Source organism: Dermacentor silvarum, unplaced genomic scaffold, assembly GCF_013339745.2.
Source record: "Dermacentor silvarum isolate Dsil-2018 unplaced genomic scaffold, BIME_Dsil_1.4 Seq912, whole genome shotgun sequence".
Lineage (NCBI taxonomy): Eukaryota > Metazoa > Arthropoda > Arachnida > Ixodida > Ixodidae > Dermacentor > Dermacentor silvarum.
Window position 1 is genome coordinate 34,589 of NW_023606959.1, and position 22,712 is coordinate 57,300.

Here is a 22,712-nt window from a genome sequence, read left to right on the forward strand (position 1 = left end):
GCACAGGAGAATGATGCCCCTGCACAAGGTCATGATTTCACGTCCAAATCTATGATACACAGACACACACACACACATAAATGTTGCTAGGGTACAGTATCAGCATGAAGCAGTATCAACAGGAGGACAGCAGACAGGGATGAGTGCCAGCTTCCAACTAAAAAGAGGGCATATCGAAACCTTGGGAGGCCTTTCTGAGGCACCTTATTCCTGTTTATAACCTTTATATCACAACTGCCAACTAAGGTTTATTGTGAAAATGAGGAGATTTATACAGTCTGCCAGAAAAAAAAAGTACAGCAAGAAGGCCAGATAAAAAATTGGTGCTTGATGTAACCAAAGAAATTAAAACATAACAAAGAAAATACAAAATCCAAATGCACGAAAAAAAAAAACAATCAGTGCAATTGCCAATCGTGCCTGCTAGCACCTTTCAAGAAACATGGTTCTTTTTCCAATAGACATATGGACAGCTCGTTTACGCAAGCACACTCTTCCAGGTCCATGTCATTAAAACAAAAACTGAGTTTCTTGGAAGGTAGTCGCATACGCATTTGGTGGTCACAATGATTTTGTTTTTTTTTTCTTAGACTTGTGTATATTTATTTGCATTTTCTCTCTCACCTGTTTTAGATTATGTTTGGTTTCATCAAGCACTGGCTTTTTCGAGGCTTCACAATAAACTTTTTTTCACAATAAACAATTTTCACAATAAACTTTTACTTAGAAGTTAGTGAAACCTGTTCTTACTGCTTCGCACTGTACGCTCTTGCAACACTGCCTAAATAAAAAAAATTTTTAGACTGCAACAAGTCACATTCATGGCCCTTATGATGCTTCTGTGTACCTTGTAAAATTAAGAATAGCCTCGCTGCAAACGACAACAGAGAACACATAGGATGAAGAAGGAAACCGAGATGATCCAACAACTGAAAGTTTGATGAACATGCCGAGTAAATGCTCGCTGACAAGCAAGAAACCGAAGATACACAAAAAGGAGAAACAAGGACTAATGTGTGTTTCCCGACAGGAAACGCATCTATCTCTGATGGAGGACATGGTGCCACAGGTTTATCCCAGCGTTTTAAGATCTACAGCTTCCATAATTTCTCTAACCAGCTGATCATCACAACTGCACAGAATGCTACCCTTTTCCGCTACAATACACGCACAGATGTCAAGACGTCTGGGCGTACATTGTAGAGGAAGCTGTAGATCTAAAAACGTTGGGAGCCTCTTGTGTCAGCATGTCCACCATTACGCTTTCAGAGATGGATGCGTTACCCGTTGGGATCTGTACGGACACAATTAGTTATTGGCTTTCCTTTTTGTGTAACTTCGGTTTGTTGCTTGTCAACCAGCATTTACTCGGCATGTTCAATAAGCTTTCAGATGTTAGTGCGCCTTATGATCATCTTAAAAGGTGTTCATGTTCGTAGTCCAGCATGTGCTCCCCATTAGCATATTTCAGAAATGTTGATCTGATACTGGTTAAACACATGACTAGCTTAAGAAATCTGAGTGATTGCTAAAAATTACGGTGAAGGAACTATCAAATTTAATAACAGTGATAATAATATACTAATGATATTTCTTTGCACCATACAGGCTAACCATGAGAGGTGTGAAGGAAGGGGGGAAACCCTATGGCAAGTGCGCCTGCCAGCATGCCGTGGGCCTACGTTCCTGCATTATGCATAATACGTACTGATATGGCCTTCTTGTTGGAGGTTCAGAGTATACTAACAGCGCGAGACACAGAACAAAGTAGACGATAGGCGTGTCTTTAGGAATGCTATGAAGGCATGCACAAGTTCTGCACAAATGACGGTAGCTCTTCAAAAAAATTGATGTGTCTGCTTTTGCGCCTCTAGAAATATTCAGAGAGGACATCTATATATAATCACAGCACACGCGCCGCGATGGATGAACAGGCAGGCTAGCGCCGAGGTTGAATTTCACAACACAATTTCTATTCCACGTTCAGTATCACACACAGATCATTTGCGGCTTCCTTCAGGGGCAGACGTGGGCTTTCGGGTTGGCGATTGTTACTGTGTTTGGATATGGTCAGGAGCAGGCACCGCTTATGCGAATCACGAGCGATATACACACACCATTTCTCCAGAAGCGGACGCTGAGCACGGGTAGCCCGAGGATCTCGTTGCGCTGACATGACGACGTCACTGCTGCCGAATGCCGAACACTGCATATGCGGTGAGGGTAGCTGTATGAAAGGTCATCTTGCAATTTGGTGTAGCGCAGGCAGAGCGACACATAGAAGAAACATGAGACAACACGCAGCGCTGAGCACCCAGCTGCGAACAGCTGTTTGCGTACGCCATGCATAGGGAACCGCCGTTGTCCTCCCCCCCCCCCCCACTCAAAAACAAATTTAAACTTCAAAACGTCTTTAAATCATAAAACGCACGTATTACTTGGTCCTAATAAAGAGAGGTCAATTATATTATAACGTGCATGTCTTTTTCGTTACATTAAAATAATTTATGCGGCGTGTGCGACAAAATCTAGCAGCAAGCAACCCTGGGCGTCACAGCAGTCGCATTGTTGACAACGCACCATGTTAGGATGGCTAGAATTGGGAGGTGTGAAAAGCGGCCGCGGAAACCGGTACCCAAAGCGCGCCGGTGCCGCAAGGGGCGCTGTACGCGGGGGCACTGTACGCGGGGTCTAGGAAAACAGGGATGCAGACGAAATCAGCACTGGGAACATACAGAACTTTCAAGCACGAAATTGCCAAAGCGAATATCTATGATAATTCTAGGGGAGGCTCTTTTTTAAATGAACCCAGGACGCGAGCATTGCGGACTAAGATGTACCGAGTCAAGTACCAAGGTATACATACGTTGTGCGGTGCATGTGGAGAGGAAGAGGAAACGGCTGAACACCTCATACTTTTCTGTAATGGGCTTAAGCAAAACAACGGGGCTGATTTTTTCAAAGCATTGGGGTTTAGGGACGGTGGAGGCAAAATAGACTTTAAGCGGGCAGAAATAACCAAACGAAGGTTCATGAGAGTACGCCGCAGATGTACTTGTGTGCGATGTTAGTTGGGGCTACCCGAAGGGTTTTGACCAGCGTGTTAGTTATGTGAGGTTTTGTGGGGCAAAAGCAACTAAGGCTATGATGCGCCATGCACACGTTGAAAATATATAATTTGATAAAAGTGCTTCAAGGAACAAAGATCATTTACTTTAAAATTTGTTTAAGAACCCTGTTTCATCTAAAAACTTAAAAACATCGCCTAGAGATACAAGTGCATTTTCCGCTAGGATCAGGGATGGATGAAGTGGTGTTAGTGTTTTGTAAAGTTCATAAAAATATTTCTGTCTTTCTTCCTCTAACGCCGGACATGTTATTAAAATGTGATTCATAGTTTGGGATTCTTGGCAGTGATCCAAACCGCTTGTTAATTTTTCAATAAAAAGTTATGTGTGAGATGTATGTCCGATGCGAATGCGACATAGAAAAACTTCCATGAAACTTCCATGAAGCTTGTTGTTTACTTGACAGCCCCAATCCTGTTGCCACTTTGAGGTGATCGCAGCACGGACCACCCGTTCACAGTCCTTGGATGGAAGATATATATCTGTGATTTTTCACGGGCAGCCATTGCTGCGCATTTGTACGCCTTTTCATTTCCCGGTATTCCCATGTGGCTTGGAATACAGCAGAGACGAATTACTTGACAATACTTTTCACTTTTGCTGAGTATTTTCAAGATGCAGCCGAGAAAGGGTTCGCACTCTGACTTGCTATGGAGGGAATTAAGTAAACTGAGGGAATCTGTGTAGACAACTGCTTTTTTATACTCTCCTGTAACTATTTTTTTTCAAGGCCATGAGCAGGGCATATGCTTCGGCTGTCAAAACCGAAGCAAACTGTGGTAACCTAAGACAGTGTTCCCAGTGTTCCGATACGACTGCGCTTCCGACATGTTGCTTTGTCTTGGAACCGTCAGTGTAAAGCTCGGTGTAGTCATTGTATTTTTCTTGTAATTCTGAGAAATCTTGCCTTATGTGTTCAAGCGGTGTTTCTTTTTTCTTGTGGCATGTCAGAGTAAGATCACAAAAATGTGCGAAATCATACCACGGGGGCAGTCTATTCGATGTTTCGGCGACCTTGAGAGCCTCGCTTGGAACATTGTAGTTTTGGTACATATCTTCAAATCGAAGGATAACTGGTCTCACGCTGTGTGGTTTGTTGGCATAGTGTATTCTGTATGTGGTGTAGGTAACAAGAGTGTGGAGGTAGAGCTGATTCTAAGCACGTATGAGATTGTGAGCAAAGCTCTTCGGTGCTCCAAACAGGGTTCTTTACTCTCGGCATACAGGTCCTCGGCATGGGGCTCTTGCGTTGCCCAGAGGGCGCTGCAAAAATGGTGCTAAAAAGCGCCTTCAATCCGAAACTGGGTAGTACCAAGCTCGGTCGTCTGCTTCGGGAAGCACGTTTACAATATGGACCCGCCACTTTCGGTTGTGTTGTACCACGGCTTGCAGCGAATATCGGGCGCCGAAGATTTTTCCATGGGTGGTATGTTGCGTAAAGGCAAGAAATTATGCAACGCCGACTGCGTGTACGCCGTTCAAGAAATAAGTGGCGAAGTTTTAGCGCAGTGTCAATCGCAAGTGAAGCGAGTCACGCACGTGCGAAGTTGAACTTCAGGTAAGGTTTGCACGCTGCTAGATTCAGGCGCACAAACGCGAGGAAATGCTTTCTATAAATCAATTCACAGCAGCGATAAGCAGACATGTGTACGGAACTGCTCGAGCGCACGATGCTACGCGCCGCGACGGCAGCGGTCTTTCAGCATGCCGCGGTGTACGAACTGCTCAAGCGCACGATCGTACGCGCCGCGACGGCAGCGGTCTTTAGACATGCCGCGAAACGGCAGGTCTCCTGCAATCTTTGTTGACTGCATGCCGCTAGACAATTAATTATGCCTGCGCTGTAGTAGCGGCCATCTGTCCCTTTAGCAATTGATAAATAACTGATGCAATGCATATAAGCTCGCAGTAACGTACGTACGTGCGAATCGCGCTGCAGCGCGAGCTTGTGCGCTGCTCGCTTGATGTAACTTCTAATGACAGCGCTCGAACATCGATGTGCTGTAATCAATACTACGTTGCTGTGCTGCCTCAACGTGCTGGCTTGAGGTCAAGGATGAGCACATTCAACTCTCTAACCTGAGCTGCTCGTAGTGGGGTAGTGAATTGTCACCGAATCAGCCCGACCATTTGTGGTCATTTGCACACACCTGGTCACTTTACCACTTCGCACCGGTCGAATTGTCAATTGTCGCTGTGGCCGGGTCTCGAATCATGAATCACCAGCCATGCCTGCTGCTATGTCGGTCTTCCATTTCGCTTATCCAGCGCGACGAACTGCAGTTATCCAGCGCGCCCGACGCTCCACTTCGTGAGGCCTTGAAGGAAAACGGCAGAATGTGATGTTGGGATTCAGGCCTTCTTGTTCATGGCAGCCCACGACGCAGCAGTAACGACGGTGACGCTTTTTCGAGGCTGAGCTAGGTTTCTCCGGATCGGCGTCGCCTATGTCTTCTGCTTCCAGCATTACGTCCCACGGCACACGGAGAGTCCGTTTTCGTATAACTATAGGCTGCGGCCAGCTCGCAGCCTGGTCGCCATGGTCTGTGAGAAGTGACGAGCATTTGTGGGAGTGACGACCTTTTCGCACTCGAAACAAAGCAGAAAAGAGTGCGAATCGACGCAAAACGCGGGCTAGAAACGTGCTTCGCCACAGCTAGGGCTCAATACTATCCAAGCTGGTACTACCCAGATGACGTTTTTCACCGCCACCAGGCGCCGCTACTATACCTCAAACTCCAGCGCAAGACGCCCATACGGCGGGGAGGTCCTGTACGCGCCAGTTTCTAAGCGCAGTCCGTGGTTGTGTGTGGGATCAAGACGTTTGATGTACGACTGCCTTGCTGACCCGTAAACTGTGCAACCGTAGTCAAGAATGCTGTGCACGACAGAGCGGTAAATACGCAACAGGCACATTCGGTCGGCGCCCCAGTGCCTACGTGATAGGACCTCCAGGATGTTAAGCGCTTTGCTTGCCTTAGTTTGCGTGTTTGCCTTAGACTAGCGTGTTGTGGTTGTCATAATGGACGATGTCATTCCCGTGGCAACAGGATATGCTGGGCCACGGCTCATAGAGCGCGAAAGAAAAGAGCAACCGATACGTACACTGCAGGACTAACAGCAAGACTGATGACTACGCGTGCCCTCTGCCCGAATGCTTGCTTATTTCTTGGCTCAATTTGAGCTCGAGCCATGGCGGACGCTGCAATGTCTTTGTATGATTGAAACAGCAGCCGCCGTAATATGCGCAGTCGTCAGCAGCGCCTTGCACAAGCACAACGACCGCGTCCTTGACTGCGACGATGGCGTCGCAGCCGATAGCGGCGGCGCTGGTGGAGGCCCCCCCCCCGTGGATAGCTTGCAGAAGCCGTGGCAGTCGCTATCGGGTGAGCCGATGGTGCAACTAGAGCAAGAAGAACAGCGGCAGCAGCAGGTGCATGAAACAGCTATTGCAAGAGCCACCGCAAGAACAGCAGCAGCTGTTGCAGATGTTGTAGGCGCCACTGCAAGAGAGTCCCAAGAGCAGCAGCAGCAGCAGGAGGAGGAGGAGGAGGACGGCGATTAGATGACAGTTGTTTGACCTCCGTGCTTACAGTTCCATGTTTGCCAAAAAACTCGTCAGGCGATAGCGGTAAATTGTGCGTGGAACACGTTTATCGGTTGGAGTTTCTTGTGTCTTCATTTACTACGCTCTACTTGCCTTTACTGAGAGTAAATTTCAAAGAAAGCGCGTTCTTCTAAACCACGACCTACTTTACTACTGACCTAGCCAGCGAGCAGAACGCCAGCGCGCCTGTTCTAGCTCATATTTCTGTCACTACGAGCCTTATGGCGCGACTAGTTACCCCATCTGCGCCACATTTTGCGGTCGTGTGCTCGGCGCGCCGCGACGTTAGCACGGGTGTGCACTTTATACAACTAAAAAAAGGAGCAAAAGTACTTTGATTGAGCAAGATCAACAATAATGCCGCACTGCTTCGTGATTTTGTGTAAATCATGGGCAAGGTAAGACGCCTGGCATACGCCTTACACTGAGTTCCCGCTTAACGCACCTGGGTGAAAAAAGAAATGGATTAAGTATGCAGTTTCTAGAAAAGGTGAAGCTGCTCTAGTGTTATTTGGCGTGCCGAAAATGCAGCTACATGCCTTAAATTGTTATACGTAGGTCCTGTATGATTAAAGAGATGTGCCCCGTACATTTATTGTCACTTAGTGGCATTTCCCGAATACCTTCGCCACCGGTATCAAATTTGCATTGCGAGCATGCGAGGCAAGAAGTGCACGAAATATTTTTGCAACATTCGTGCAAATAAGTTGCGCCGCAGAAAAAAAAAACCGTATTAACGTTGGTGGCTTATCGCGTACGTTTTCAATATTTATTCGTCTCCTTTAACGGCCCGACACCCCCAGAATTAGGTTCAGATTGAGAGCAGAATTGATTTGAGAATTGAGAATTGAGAATTGCAGATTGAGAGCAGATTGAGAGCGTTCCAGAAGACGTCATTTTTAGCTTTTTGACAGGTGAGCACAGAGCTCCGTCCATAAACTGTTCCGGCCACCTTTGTTCAAGTCGAAGTGCATCACTTCCTCGACTACTTTGCAGGCACTATGGGCGACGTCACCGACGATAACGTCATAGAGCTATGATAACGTCTTCCACAGCTCACAGGTGACGGCACGCAACTTGGGATTCCGAAACTTCTCCAGGGCTCTCACACTCTCAAGTTCAACAAATGGCCACAGAGGGCGAAAAAATCGACCGCGCGGGCGCGGCTAATAAACCAAGCCTAGTGCGTTTTCAAAAAAATTGCCCCGGTGAGTTCCGTCGTCTCGCGCTAGAGGCGCCATAGTAAGCGCAATTTCAACCCACAAACTTACTCCCACGCTTATCGAAGTATTATTTTATGACAAATAGTAGATATTTATTATTCCTAATTATTATTCCTAAATCCTACTTTTGAGTAGTAACACTATTGTTTTTTTTTGTCATTATAGACGCAAAATAACGTTCATCATCATCGACCTCCCACGTGACCTCTCGTCTGGATTTAAAATTTTTACCGGTATTTTCGGGACACGGCAAGCACGGATTCATTGGTCGTGACCACTTTATTGCGCTTCGACACCTCGCGTTGTTTAACTTGGGGTGAAGTGACGTGTTTGCGAGCTGAGATGTAAGCCCGAAAGCTAGGTTTTGGTCCTGAACCATGCGGAACAAGTATGCATCGAAACGGGAGCCGGATTCTGCTGCGACTGAGGATGGCAATACGGGTGAGTCGTTTAACATTCCGGCTTGAATCGTTATTTAATATTTGTCTCATTAATTCACAGGCGGAGACAAGTTAACGAACTAAATCCTGCATTACATATGGGTAGTCGGGACTCTACGTTGCCGTTTCTGAAATAAACCTGTAGTTGCGAGACCGTCGTTATACATAGTTTTCACGTGACGTCACATCCGGGGTGCCAGGCCACACTGTGGCAGCCGTCGCCATTGCCGGGCACCTCCAAGCAATCGCGAAGGCGGTGAACGTCGATCTTATCAGTGCGTGTTCCGACAGCGTTTTCGCATGTGACGCAAGTTACAAACGTGGAATTTTGCCGCGGATATTTCGACGAGCTCGTAGGACCTACCAGAGCACGGTATGAAGCAAAAATTGACATGTGCAACGGTGTCGACCCGTACAAGTTGCACATAGGAAGAGATGCGACCAAGGACGCCGAGTTGCTGCCACCAACGACGCACGTTGACATCATAAACTACTTAGTGCTGTCAACGAGCTACATTTCTTTGCAACAAATGAAAGCTTACAAGGCTTTAGACGCTCACAATTACTTCACGAGTGGGTTCGTGAAGAATATTGCAGGGAAGCAGTTGCCGTCACAACGCGTCGTCGTGTTGGCCGAGGTGAGTGTAAACAGCAGCTCGGGGCGCTCGCCTGCGAGTTTGCATGTGCTTACACGTAAAAAAAAGCGGTGGAGGGCTACTTTTCGTTTATTTTTTACATTGTAGAAGCACGTCGTGCATACGATCCGCGCCATTTTCCCGTTAAACTTGCAAGGCGTGCACAAAGTGCCCTCCTCCTCCCTTCGTAGCAAGCGCGAGCGTAAAACATTTGAAGTAGCTAGCATTAAACGAAGCGCGAGCGCAAGAAAGAAAAAAAAAGGTGTTATTGGGTGCTTTATCAGAAGTGTCAGTGACAACATGAGACATTTTCACGAAAAAACAAAAGGAACAAATCGACAGCCCAAGTAGACAGGCAAATCTGCTGCCAGCAGCCTACTGTCATTCTTCTTTCCCCAAACAAACTACGAGCCAGCGTTTCTAAATTAGGATTCCTTGTTTTCTCCGATTCATTTCTAGGTCAACCACTCCCAGCGCCTTCGGGAGGCACCTTTGAAAGCATGGATCCTTGCGGATGGTGATGGCAGCATTGTGACTGCTCACTGTACCTGCACGGCCGGTGCAGGAGAAGCGTGTTCACACGTTGGTGCGACACTCTTCGCCGTGGAGACAGCAGTGAGGATGCGTGATGCAAGAACGTGCACAGAAAAAGAAAATGCATGGCTGCCTGCAAACAATCCCACTGCAGCATTTAAGAGGCTGCGTGACATAGATTTCGCGTCATCCCAAATAAAGAAGAAGCGGATGGACAGGATTCACCTGGCAAGCGCACAATCATCATCTGGACATTTGCCAGCAGCACAGCCATGTATGTCTGCTGCCTCTACAGAGGCAGATCTGGATTCATTTTATGCAAAGCTTGCAAATTCTGGAACCAGGTCTGCAGTTTTAATGGTGCATCCCAAGCACAGCATGATGTTCGAACCTCCCCGCCGCAAGATGCCACTAGTTCTTCGGGGTTTGACTTGTCCTGAAGCACACGCTGAAGACTTTCAGAAACGTTCAGCGTGCAGAGAAGTTTGTTGTGGATCTTTCAGTAACCGCAGAGATGGTTCAGCATGTGGAGCAGACGACGCGGCACCAATCAAAATGTGCAGACTGGTTTTGCCACCGCGCTGGCCGAGTAACCGCATCGGAAATGAAAAGTGTGTGCTCAACAAACATTGCGGATCCTTCGATGAGTCTACTAAAAAAAATTTGTTACCCAGAGCAACACACCTTTTTAAGCGCAGCTACAGCATGGGGACAGACACATGAAGCTGATGCAATTGCTTTTTATGTGCGAGAAATGATGAAAACACACAAGGGCTTCACGCACTGTAGGACAGGTGTGTTTTTAAGTCCTCAACATCCGTACCTTGCAGCAACACCAGATGCATCAATATGTTCGTGTTGTGGCAAGGGAGTCGTAGAAGTGAAATGTCCATACTCATTAGCAGAAAGTGGCATACCGAAGACATCCGTCACTAAGAACTTTTGCTTGGAAAATGCAGATGGAGTACTGCGCCTGAAGCAAAGCCATCAGTACTTTTTTCAAGTACAGACACAGATGGCAGTCTGCAATGTCTTGTATTGCGACTTTGTTGTGTGGACTCCATCATCAACTCACATTGAAAGGGTGCACAGAAATGATGCATTTATAGACACTTTGATACCATCTGCAGGAAGTTTCTTTGTGCATGTAATTATGCCTGAACTGGTAGCGAACTATTTCACAAGAAAGAATGCAGTTCTGTGCAGCAGCAACAACACAAACAGAGCAGTGTTCTGCTACTGTCAAGGCCCAGAAGTAGGCAAGATGCTGGCGTGTGATGCAAATCAACGCAAGTTTAAATAGTTTCATTACACTTGCCTCGGTATTAAGCGTGCTCCACGGCAGAAGCAGTGGTTTTGCGAAGACTGTAAAAAAGAGCAGCTTGAACTCACTGCATGAGAACCGCATGATTAAGCACGCCCCCCTCCCCCCCCCCAAAAAAAAATGTACCTCCACGTTGAAGCCAGCAGCTTCTGTTCTTGCAGTTTCACAGTTCCACCAATAAAATGGTGCATTATGCGCAGTCCCCATATGTAGGTGTGTTGTGTTCTCTTCTTTTGAGTGTAAACTGATGCCACAGCAGCACACCTCTGTTGTGGTTCGCAGAATGAGCCCTCAGCTGTTTTGAAGTCCAGACCGCTACTCTGTTGAGGCACAAGTTACCATAGTGCATCATGGCAACATTTATTTATTTATAAAATACCTTACAGAGCACAAAGGGGGTGACATGGAAAACAAACATGGTATACACTAGTTAAAACGCCATGTGTAAACATAAGTTATGTAAGCAATGTTAAATAAATCAACGTAAGAGTAAGAATTAAAATAAAGAGAACACTATAAGAACACAGTTAACATTAGTAGTGGGAATGTACCGTGAACCTAATTTCAACATTGTAAGCAAGCATGTACACACACGTACATACACACATACTTGGAAAGAGGGGGGGATTTTCATACTAGGCAGATGTTTTTTTTTTTTCGATTTTCAGGAACCACTGATGGGCACAGGTTTGCCAGTGCACAGCTTACAGCAACAATCTTGTCTAGCGGTGTGACTTCATGTTTTCGCACAACGAAATCAATAGGCAGCACAGATTTCAATATAGTGTATTTGTTACGTACTAGCCCAATGACTCTCTCGACGTGAATGCACACATTGGCAAGTCTTCTTGTGGTTTCGACTTCCAGTGCTGATGGTTGCTTTTTTCCCTTGGTGAATGCTGGTATGTGCAGCCTTGCACAATAAAGCCCCAAAGTGTCGGCAATATCGAATCCTCTGTCTGCCAAAACCACGTCTCCCTCCTGAAGACGATGAACCTCTTAAAAATTTTGTCGCGCGCAACATGGGGTAGTGACCGAAAATTCCTCCTGAACTTGTACAACAGTCTTGTCCGCTCACGCCTTGATTACGGAGCTATAATTTATAATTCCGCAACGCCAAGTGCATTAAAAATTCTAGACCTCGTTCACCATCTTGGGCATCCGCCTCGCGACCGGTGCTTTCCGAACAAGTCCGATCCAGAGCTCTACGTAGAGTCGAATCAGTGGTCACTTCATCTGCAGCATTCATATAGTAGTTTTACATATTTTCTTAGAGTACACGCGAACATTGAACATCCCTCTTATTCAACCATAAACGACATGACCACTGCCACGCTCTTCCAAAATCGACCTGCATCGAGAAAACCGTTCTCTTTGCGTGTGAGGAATCTTAGTGAGGAAATGGGTGTTCCGTTGCTTGAACACTGTCTTATGGCTCCAGCGAAACTGTTACCACCGTGGCAGTGGCAGCTCATAGAGTGTGACACATCATTCGTAGAGGTCACTAAGCACGCACCAGAGGCACATATCAAAATGCATTTCCTTGAACTCCAGTCCAAGTACACATGCACAGAGTTTTATACAGACGCTTCTAAGTCACGTGACGGGGTGTCGTATGCAGCCGTCGGCCCATCCTTCTCGGAATCCGGTGTACTCCACCCGGAAGCAAGTATCTTTACGGCTGAGGCCTATGCACTATTGTCAGCTGTGAGGCATATAAGGAAATCTAAACTCCAAAAATCAATCATATTTACAGACTCTCTAAGTGTCGTATACGCTTTAAAGTCACCCTGTAAACAGAAAAATCCTATACTCATTGAGCTCTATTCCGTACTGTGTAGAGCATATGTATCAAACCAGCATATCATTATATGCTGGGTGCCTGGCCATAGAAGCATTGAGGGTAATGTGCTAGCTGACCGAATGGCTACGTCAATAACATCGCACGCTACTAATCCTACAGCTGCTGTTCCTGCAACAGACTTGAAACCTTTCTTGCGAAAGAAACTGCGAAGCCACTGGCAACGCTTGTGGGATGCTGAAACAAGTAATAAACTTCACATGATTAAACCACAGTTAGGTTTCCGGCCCTCAGCTACGAAAACGCGACGAATTGACGTCATATTGTGCCGTCTCAGAATAGGACACACGTGCGGCACCCACAATTTTTCGCTTACTGGTGATGAACCACCAACCTGTGGTAGGTGTGGTGAGAGGCTAACCGTCCTCCACGTTCTCCTGGAGTGTCAGGATGCCGAAGCAGATAGAAAAAAAACATTTCCCTTTAACTTATCGCTATCATGTCCCTGTGCATCCCAGTATGTTTCTTGGTGAGGAACCGCTGTTTAGCACCAAAGCAGTCCTCGCTTTCTTAAACGACGTGGTACTGCATGTTATAAGCCCAATAAATTCATAGCGCATCCTCCCTCCAGAGGATGCTGCTGTGATAGTAGTTTTGTATAAGCACATGCCTCCAGGCCCTTGTGGTTCAAGGGCTGTGTTTAGGCAGTAGTGCTTCTTTCCAATTACTACATCTTAAATATTTTACATATCGTGTCATTCTTTCTCAATGCATTCTTCATTTCATAGTACACCTCATTAGTCATTGCCATGATTTTAGTGCATGTATATTTTACGCATTTTACAGCGATTATTTTTAGGCCCCTTTACAGCCACACTTCATCTACTTCTCAGAATTCATCGCTCCACCGCACACTCACAAGCACTGGCATGGCGCTCTTTGGCCATAACTGGCCCTTGCGCCATAAAACACCATACATCATCACGTCTCCCTGAGTCAGCTGGTCAAGAATGCCACAATGTTCAGTGATGTGCTTGTCACTTGTTCTTCCACCCCACCCCTCAGACAAATGAGACTACGCCTTGTGGACAGATCCCTATGAGGTATTTGGCTGTGTTACTTCCTTTGTATTCAGACCAAGTCTCGCATCTTGGCAACATCGATGATGGCCGTTCGAGCTTGATTTCAAAGCAGTCAATAACAACTGCCACCTTTTCTCCAAAAGAATCAAAGAAGGCCTGAGGCATTGTTTTTCTAATCTCATTTCGTGAAGGCCACACTATCAACGGTTTCATCTTCAAAAAAGCAGCATGCAACCACTTGTCAAAAATTCTGCTTACAGTTGGGCATGACACGTGGAATCTGTATGCAAGATCTTGCAGAGGAAAGTTACATTTTAACTTCATCAAAAATACCAAAAACTCTTCAAATATTTCCAGGCCATTCTGCGGAGTGTGCCTCACAGCAGGCTCAACCAGCTGGTACATGGCAGCCAGGACCGAAAAACTTGGCAGTCCTGTATAAAAGCTGACTTTTCCATCATCGTCACGAAGCGCCTCTTCTCCAAATTCAAGTTTCTTCTTCTTAAGAGCCTGCAGCTCAGAGGAAAGTGTTTGGCTATTTTGATGAAGTGCTTCAAGGTACTGCATCGATGTCTCAGTCTGTGTGCCAGCTTCTGACACAGTGCAGTTTTCGATGCTCACGGCCTTCATGTGGTCCACGGATAAATCTGTCTGCACAACTGCTTCTGCAAAATAATAAAAAAGTATGTGAGATTTCACATGCTCCAAGTCAGTCGTGCAGCTGATAATAAATATGACTATTATGTTTGTTTCCCTTCTCCAGCCAAAGTAAACCAAAGAACACTCCTGGCAGCTCACCTGCCCTTGATGAAATCGCCCACGGTGGCGATTTCAGGCGACGAATGTCTCTCCAGCTCTGAGCTCATGTCACAGTCCGTTGAAGGCTCTTCGTCCCCGGATATCTGGCAGAATGCCACACTTGCTGCAATGGCAGCCGCCTTCTTCCCAGCACGATCTTGGGACGGACGTACCGCGCAGACAATCTTGAAACTGCACCTTGGTCACATTGGCATCCCAGGTGAAGTGTGGGCGCCCAATCCGGATTAGTTTCGTCCATCAGTTGAGACGGTTTACTTGCAAATTAGCGAACATGCTAGGAGCTTAGGAAGGGGTATTGCGCGTACGAAAACAAAATAAGATGCTCATAATGTCGGGAGGATATCGGCGGCGCGTTAATAGCACCCGAAAGTACCGCGATTGATTGTCAGAGTCATTACAAACAAAACAAGTCCATTCAAATTACTGCGATTGAAACTCTTACCTGTTATAAAGTGGCGACCACAGACGCGGACGTTGCTGAAGTTCTTCAAATCTTTCCTATTTATGCGAGCCAGCCAAACGCTCCGGCGATTTTCAGAGAGTACCTGCGTCTTCTTGCACTGCCATGTTATCACTTTAGGCAAACAAAACATGCCGATGCCTGGCTCTCTGTAGGTCGGTTTCGCAGAAGTCTTGCTTCTGCTACGACAGCCAAACAATGCGCAAATCGGCATGGCTGTCGCGCTAAGTAAACATAAAGCACATTAAAATGCACGCGCGCCAACTGCAGCACAACCACAACGTAGCCGAGTCCGCCGGAAGGTGCCCAGCGATGGCGGCTGCGCACACCGGAAGTGAGAGTGGTGACGTGGCGTGACGTCCGTGAAAACTATGTATACACACAACCACGAAAGAGAGAGAGAGCGATATCGAACGCGCAGCACGTTTTTCATCTCGTTGTAGCCGTGGCCTTGGGCGACTGAGTAGCCTTATCACTATGTTTTGTTTTTTTCTTCGAGTCCGCCGGCAACTTTTTTCGTCCACAAAACCGATTAACCCTTTGGTAAACTAAAGTGAAAGTACTGAATTTAATGTATTAAACAATTGGACGCATAATAATTAACCCATATTTTGTACTTGTTGGTTCCAAGTGTTCTTGCTGTTAAGTTTGGTTTACCTTAGGGCATTTATTTTTGCAGTAGTGGAGCGGTGCATCGCGGTCGTGCAGAAAAAGAATACATCAGTTGTAATACATGAAAGTCATGTCTTTCATGCGTTTGCTTGTGGAACCAGCAGTGTGATCTCTTCTAGTGTATAAATGAGCGCAAAAATGTTCTCATTTTTGATCCTCATAATACTTCATGTGTTCAAACGCATTGTAGTTAGGCAGACATCAATTTTATGGACAGTAGCAATATTTGGTTAATTAACATGCTCCTTAAGCTCCCTAGAACAAACGGTGTACATTTACATGTGTTGTGCAGTCAGAAACCATTACAATATATATATCACAGCTTTTTGCATTTCATATTGTGAAATTGTGTTTTTTTTTAGATGACATTGTGTTTTTGACGCAGTCAAAATTTCTCTTCCAGACATGAAGTAAAGAGGACGGCACCAGTGTAAAGCAACACACTACACACACTAAAGAGAAGCTACTGCCTGCTACAACCAGGTTATCGTGTGAACTTTTGCTGCTACTACAAGGTAAACAACACCGGGTTCAGAAATAAATATGCTTTATATACGCTGTATTGGCTTGCTAGTCTTGAGATATGATGATGATGATGTATGGTATTTAATGGTGCAAGGGCCAGGTATGGCCAAAGAGCGCCAGGCCTGTGTTAATAAGTTGACAATGGAGCAATGAATTGCGAAAGGTAGATGTGTCGTGGCTGTAAAAGGGCCTAAAAACAATCACTGTAAAATGCGTAAAATATATATGTAATAAAATTATGGCAATGGCTAATGAGGTGCACTATGAAACGAAAAAACAAATTGCAAGATAATGATGATAAATGAGAATTTATCACTGATAAGTCTTTCAAAAAGCACTACTGCCTTGACAGGCCCTTTGAAATGCAAGGGCCTGGAGACGCGTGCTATACAAAACTACTATCACAGCGGCATCCTCTGGAGAGAGGATGCGCTATGAAACTATTGGGCAAATAACATGCAATGTAACATCGCTAAGAAAACCCAGGACAGCTTTGGTGTTAAAGAGGGGTTTGTCACCCAGAAACATAGCGGGATGGAGAGGGAGACAGTACTGGTACGCTAAAGGAAAGTGCCTTTTTCTCTCTGTTTCGGCTTCCCTGCACTCCACGAGGGCGTGGAGCACGGTAAGCCTCTCTCCACATCTACCACAGGTTGGTGGGTCATTTCCAGTTAAAAGAAAATTGTGGGTGCCATATGTATGTCCTATTCTCAAACGAGAGAATAGGACATTAGTTCGTATTTTCGTAACGGGATGCCAGGGACCTATCTGTGGCTTAACTAAGTGGAGCTTATTGTTCGTTTCGGCATCCCACAAGCGCTGCCAGTGGCTTCGAAGATTATTTCTTAAGTAGGGCTTGAGGTCTGCGGCAGGGATAGAAGCGGTAGGGTTAAGGGCTCGCGATGTAGTTGAGGCCATTTGATCAGCCAGAACATTGCCCTCGATGCCTCTATATGGCCAGGCACCCAGCACAAAATAATATGCTGGTTAGACATATATGCTTTGCACAGAGCAGAATACAGTTCAATCAGTACAGGGTTTTTGTGTCTGTGTAGAGTCATGATAGCTTTTACAATGCTTAGGGAGTCTGTAAATATTATTGATCGTTTGAGTTTTGACTTGCCTATATTCTTCACGGCTGATAAAAGTGCATAGGCTTCAGCCGTAAAAATGCTTGTTTCCGGGTGCAGTACATCGGACTCGGAGAACGATGGGCCGACTACTGCATAAGAAACCCCTGCATGTGACTTGGAAGCGTCAGTGTAAAACTGAGTGCAGGACGAGTACTTGAACTGGATTTCTAGAAAATGCATCTGGATATGTGCCTCTGGAGCGTCTTTTGTGACCTCTACAAACGAAGTATCACACTCTATGAGTTGCCACTGCCACGGTGGCACTGGATTTGCTGGGGCCATCAAATTATTTTCAAGTAGTGGGAATTTTTCTTATACGTAGTGAGAAGGGTTCTCTTACTGTCGGCCGGTTATTAAAGAGTGTGGCACTGGTCATATCATTTATGATTGAGAAGGACGGATGTTCCGAGTTCGAATTTACTTTCAGGAAATAGGTAAGGCTTAAGTATGAACGTTGCATGTCAAGCGACCACACGTCCGCTTCTACGTACAAGCTTGACACAGGACTTGTCCTGAAGGCACCAGTGGCTAGGCGGATGCCTAGCTGGTGTACAGGATCCAGCATCCTTAGGGCGCTTGGCGTAGCGTAATGGTACACTATGGCGCCGTAATCTAGTCGTGTGAGTATGAGGCTCTTATACAGATTTAAAAGGCACTTTGTGTCACTACCCCATATGGTGCGTGACAACACTTTTAGAATATTCATTGTTTTCATGCACTAGTTTCTTAGATACCGTATGTGTGCCACAAATGTAAGCTTCGTATCTAGAATCATACCTAAAAATTTATGTTCTGTTTTTACGTGCACGCGTTGTCCCTGCAACTCAATGTCAGGATCGGGGTGCAGACCCCTCTTTCTGGAGAACAGGACGCAGGTGGTCTTTTGTGGGTTAAGGCTAAATCCATTCTCGTCTGCCCACTTAGACACCTTGTTCAGACCAAGCTGAATCTGCCGCTCACAGACTGCAAGATTGCACGAGGCGAAACCTAACTGTACATCATCGACGTATGCTGAGTAAAACATGTTTCTTGGGATATACAGACGCAAAGAACTTATTTTTACGATAAAGAGAGTGCCACTCAGCACCCCGCCCTGTGGCACTCCAGTTTCCTGCACAAATGGTCTTGATACAGCATTTCCGACACGAACACGGAATGTGCGATTAGATAAATAACTCGGCGGTGGATCGGTCGGCGGTGGATCGACCCTCTCGAAACCCGCATTGGTACGGGTCAAGCAGTTTGTTTGATTCGAGGAAATGTATTAGTCGGCGGTTTATCAATTTTTCGAACAGTTTGCAGAGACAGCTTGTTAGTGCTTATAGGCCGGTAACTCGAAACAGACGATGGGTCCTTGCCCTGCTTCAGTATAGGGACGACAATGGCCTCTTTCCAGGGGGAGGGGATCTTGCCGGAGGACCATATAGCATTGTAAAGGCAGAGGAGAGTTTTCTTTGTTTCATGGGGAAGGTGTTTTAGCATTTGATAAACTATGCGGTAAGAGCCTGGGGCAGACTTGTTACAACTAAGCGACGCATACAGCTCAGCGATGCAAAATGGCCGGTTGTATGCCTCGTCTCCGGTGCATTTTCTTTCTATTTTCTGTTTTTCTATGGTAGCCTTGTGTCTTTTAAATTTGGCGAATAATGGGATGAGCTTGCCACATGTTCAAAATGTGCTCCCAGGCAGTTAGCTTGGTCTTCCAGACTGTCGCCTTGTGTGTTTACCAACGGGAGTGAATAAGTTTGTAACCCTTTTATCTTATTAACTTTCTTCCAGACTCTGCCCTCGTCTGTATACGAGTTTATGCCTGATAAAAACTTCTTCCAACTTTCTCTCCTGGCCTGTCGGCGCGTTCTTCTGCCCTCCGATTTAATTTTCTTAAAATTTACAAGATTCTCCGCAGTTGGGGGTCGCGTAGCAACCCCCACGCTTTGTTCTGTTTCCTACGAGTGTTCCGACATTCCTCGTTCCACCATGGGACACGGCGTTTGCAGGTCGCACCACTCATTTCTGGTATACATTCAGAAGTGGCATCGACTATGAAGGATGTAAGATACTCGACAGCAGCATCACTTTCCATCGAAGATAAGTCAGACCACGAGATACTACTCGTAAGACTTTGGAATTTCTCCCAATCTGCCTTATCGAACTTCCACCGGGAAGCCTGTGGTGGAGGTTCGTATTGTAGTGGTGATCTCAGCAGTATGGGGAAGTGGTCACTCCCGTAAGGACTTTTTTATAACTTCCCATTTAAGTTCAAGAAATATAGACGGGGAAGCTACACTGAGATCAATGGACGAAAATGTTTTGTTTGCGAGATTGTAGTAGGTGGGTTCCTTCTTTTCAGGAGACACGCACCAGAGGAAAGAAATTGTTCGATTAGGCGTCGTCACGCATCAATACGCATGTCTCCCCACAAGCTGCTGTGTGCATTGAAATCGCCAAGAACGAGGTATGGTTCTGGTAGTTCATCTATAAATGACTGAAATTCATGCTTGTGTAAAGGATGTGGGGGTATGTAGAGCGAGCAAATGGTTACGAGTTTACCCAGAAGTACAGCACGAACGGCTACCGCCTCAAGTGCCGTATAGAGTGGAAGTTGCTGACAGGCTACAATTCTGTTAAGTATGATGGCCACACCACCAGATGATGCAGCAGAATCCTCGCGATCTTTTCGGAAAACAATATTCTGACGAAGAAGTTGGTGTTTCAGGAGTTTAGGTGTGTTTCTTGAACACACATCAGCTTTGGATTAAATTTATTGATAAGTTCTTGGATTTCGTCTAGGTTGTGTATTAGTCCCCTAACATTCCACTGCAATATAGTGTTCATGTTGAAGGAAGATAAAAGGTGCTGTGTGTGTGTCTCAAGGGATGTGTACAGCCTATTTTACAGAGCCTTTTCCAGGCGCTGTAACTGGTGTTTTATCTTTTTTGGAGCGTTCTTGGGAAAGTCGTCTCTCCCTAGGCGCTCCGTGTGCCGTCTGAGAAGGAGTTGTGTCCATTGCCTCTTGGGAGGCGTTGGACACTCGCTCTAGCGAGCGATGTGTACGTCGGTTTGGCTTCGCCTCGGAAGACGAAGCCTTTGTCCCCACCAGTGCGGAGGTTGACGGTACCTCCTTAGCCTCCGTGCTATCCTGGCTGTCTCCCACCATAGGGGCGGCTGCCACAGCCGGCGGCTCGCGTCGCGCGGGCCGGGCAGGTGGCGGGAGCCGGTGCGACGTTGCCGCCTGACGCGTCGCCTCGGCATATGTGCTGTGGAATAAGCAAGCACCTTTTACGTGCTTCCTTGAAGGAGATGTTCTCATGCACTTTGGGAGTGATAATTTTTTTCTTTTTTCCAGTTCGGACAAGAGCGGGAGTAAGCTGGAAGCTCACCATCACAGTTTACACAGTGAGGTGTCGCTTCACAGTTGTCTGAGAAATGACCTTGGGTTCCGCATTTCGCACATGTGAGTCTACCACGGCAGCTCTGCTAGCCGTGGCCAAATGTTTGACATTGGAAGCATCTTCTGGGATTGGGGATGTGCCTGACAGCTAACTTTGTATATCCGGTTTCTACGGTTTGTGGCAGATCGGAAGTGGCAAAAGTCAGGATGAGGTGTTTAGTGGGAATTTCCTTATTTTCTCTTCTGATAACGATGCGCTGTACGTTTCTTACATTTTGTTCTTTCCAGCCTTCCAATAGTTCGGTTTCGGACAAGTCAATGAGATCTGCATCAGACACTACTCCGCGTGCTCTATTCTGCTGCTCCACGTGCTGAAGCCATATTGGGAGCGTTTATTGCTGTGTCAAGAGAGCTAGATCGAGTTTGCTCACGAAGGCTTTCCAGGCCCCGTGATACGGGATTTCTTTTTTTCCAAGCGCGCTCCACGGAGCTACGCCGTTCCTTTGGCGTCTGAGACACCGAAGGAGTGTTGGTTGCATCCATCGCCTCTTCAGAGGCTCTGGATGATGCCCACTCGGCGAGCACACTCTGGGGTTTTTCGGGCCGGTCTGCACGGGCAGCGGCCCTTGGATCGGCAGGCCCGGAGGTCTGCTGACTCTTCTTAGCTGGGGGCGGAGCAGCACTTGCTGCTCCTGCCAGGGGGGGGCTGATGGCGTGACCGCTGTCACACTCCGTGCGACTCGAGCGGCAGCCGAATAATGTAGCGCTGCCCCCCAGCGCACCGCATCACAGTAGGACGGATTTGACTGATTGAAGGCAGAAAAACGCTTGCGCGCTTCTCGAAAAGAGATATTTAGTTTGACTTTGAGTTCTATTATACCTTTTTCTTTCTTCCAAGGCGGGCATGTTTGTGAATACGCGGGGAGGTCTCCGTCACAGTTGGCACAGTGGATGGCGGAAGTGCACACGTCTGAGGAATGGTCATTGGATGCACATTTTGCACAAGTAGATCGCCCTCGGCCGCTTTGCGACCCATGCCCAAAACGCTGACACTTGAAGCATCGGCGCGGGTTTGGGATGTACGGTCGTACACGCAGCTTCCAATAACCAGTTTCAATTGACTCATGGAGGTTGCTAGTACCAAAGGTAATGATTACAAGTTTGGTTGGGATTTCCTTATTGTCGGACATTTGGACCTTCACCACGTTTTGTTCTTGCCATTCTTCCAACCGTTCACTCTCACAAAGTTCAAGCATGTCATATCAGCGATGACGCCGCGGACAGTGTTCATTGATCTGTGTGGGCCTACGGAGACAGGAATGTCCCCAAACGCCACGAGTTTTGACAGCTTGTTGTACTGGTGATGGTCACGGACTTCTAGAAGAAGGTCGCCACTTCCCATCTTAGTTACTTTGTAACCTGAGCGGATTGCTTCTGTAAGACATTTTGCGACCACAAATGGGGATATTTTGTACGGACAGTCTTTGTTTGATGGTGGCTATGTATCACATGGTACTTGGGAAATGTTTCTATTGGTTTCATTCGAAAGTTGAACGTTTCATCGGTGCGCCCACTCTTCAGGGAGCGATCAGGTAAGGAACCAGCCATAAGTGAGTATTTTCGGCAGTAACGCCAGCCACCCACCATGGAGGCGGGGACGCTGCAGCGCCTGTGAAACAGGCTCTGCAGATGCCAGCCGTCCGTTACCACTATAACCGAATATGACCTAACCTAGGTTGGCTACTCACACAGGGTTAACCCTCGCTGCCAAGAAAATCGGAAGTGATGTAGAAGAGAGGAGAAGACAGGAAAGGTTGAAAGCGAGAGAGCCAGACGAAGGTTCGAGAGGAGGATAGGAAAGGGCAACTACCGATTTCCACCGGGTGGGTCAACCCGGGGGTGCCGTCTTCGTGAAGCCGAGGCCAAAGAGGTGTGTTG

The 22,712-nt window shown here is 46.7% G+C and overlaps 2 protein-coding genes across 2 annotated transcripts; one reads left to right on the forward strand and one right to left on the reverse strand.

Annotated features, from left to right (window-relative positions):
* The first annotated feature begins 6,522 nt into the window (after positions 1-6,522).
* LOC125942028 (uncharacterized) lies at positions 6,523-11,451 on the forward strand. The gene is made up of 3 exons (XM_049659944.1): positions 6,523-6,685; positions 8,690-9,036; positions 9,493-11,451. The coding sequence occupies exons 1-3, from the start codon at positions 6,523-6,525 to the stop codon at positions 10,288-10,290; spliced, it is 1,308 nt and encodes a 435-aa protein (XP_049515901.1). The 3' UTR covers positions 10,291-11,451.
* A 2,302-nt stretch (positions 11,452-13,753) lies between these two features.
* LOC125942029 (uncharacterized) lies at positions 13,754-22,176 on the reverse strand. Its single transcript, XM_049659945.1, has 4 exons — positions 21,993-22,176; positions 21,269-21,466; positions 14,108-14,439; positions 13,754-13,987 (listed from the first exon to the last, which is right to left on the reverse strand). The coding sequence occupies exons 1-4, from the start codon at positions 22,174-22,176 to the stop codon at positions 13,754-13,756; spliced, it is 948 nt and encodes a 315-aa protein (XP_049515902.1).
* Between the last annotated feature and the right edge of the window lie 536 nt (positions 22,177-22,712).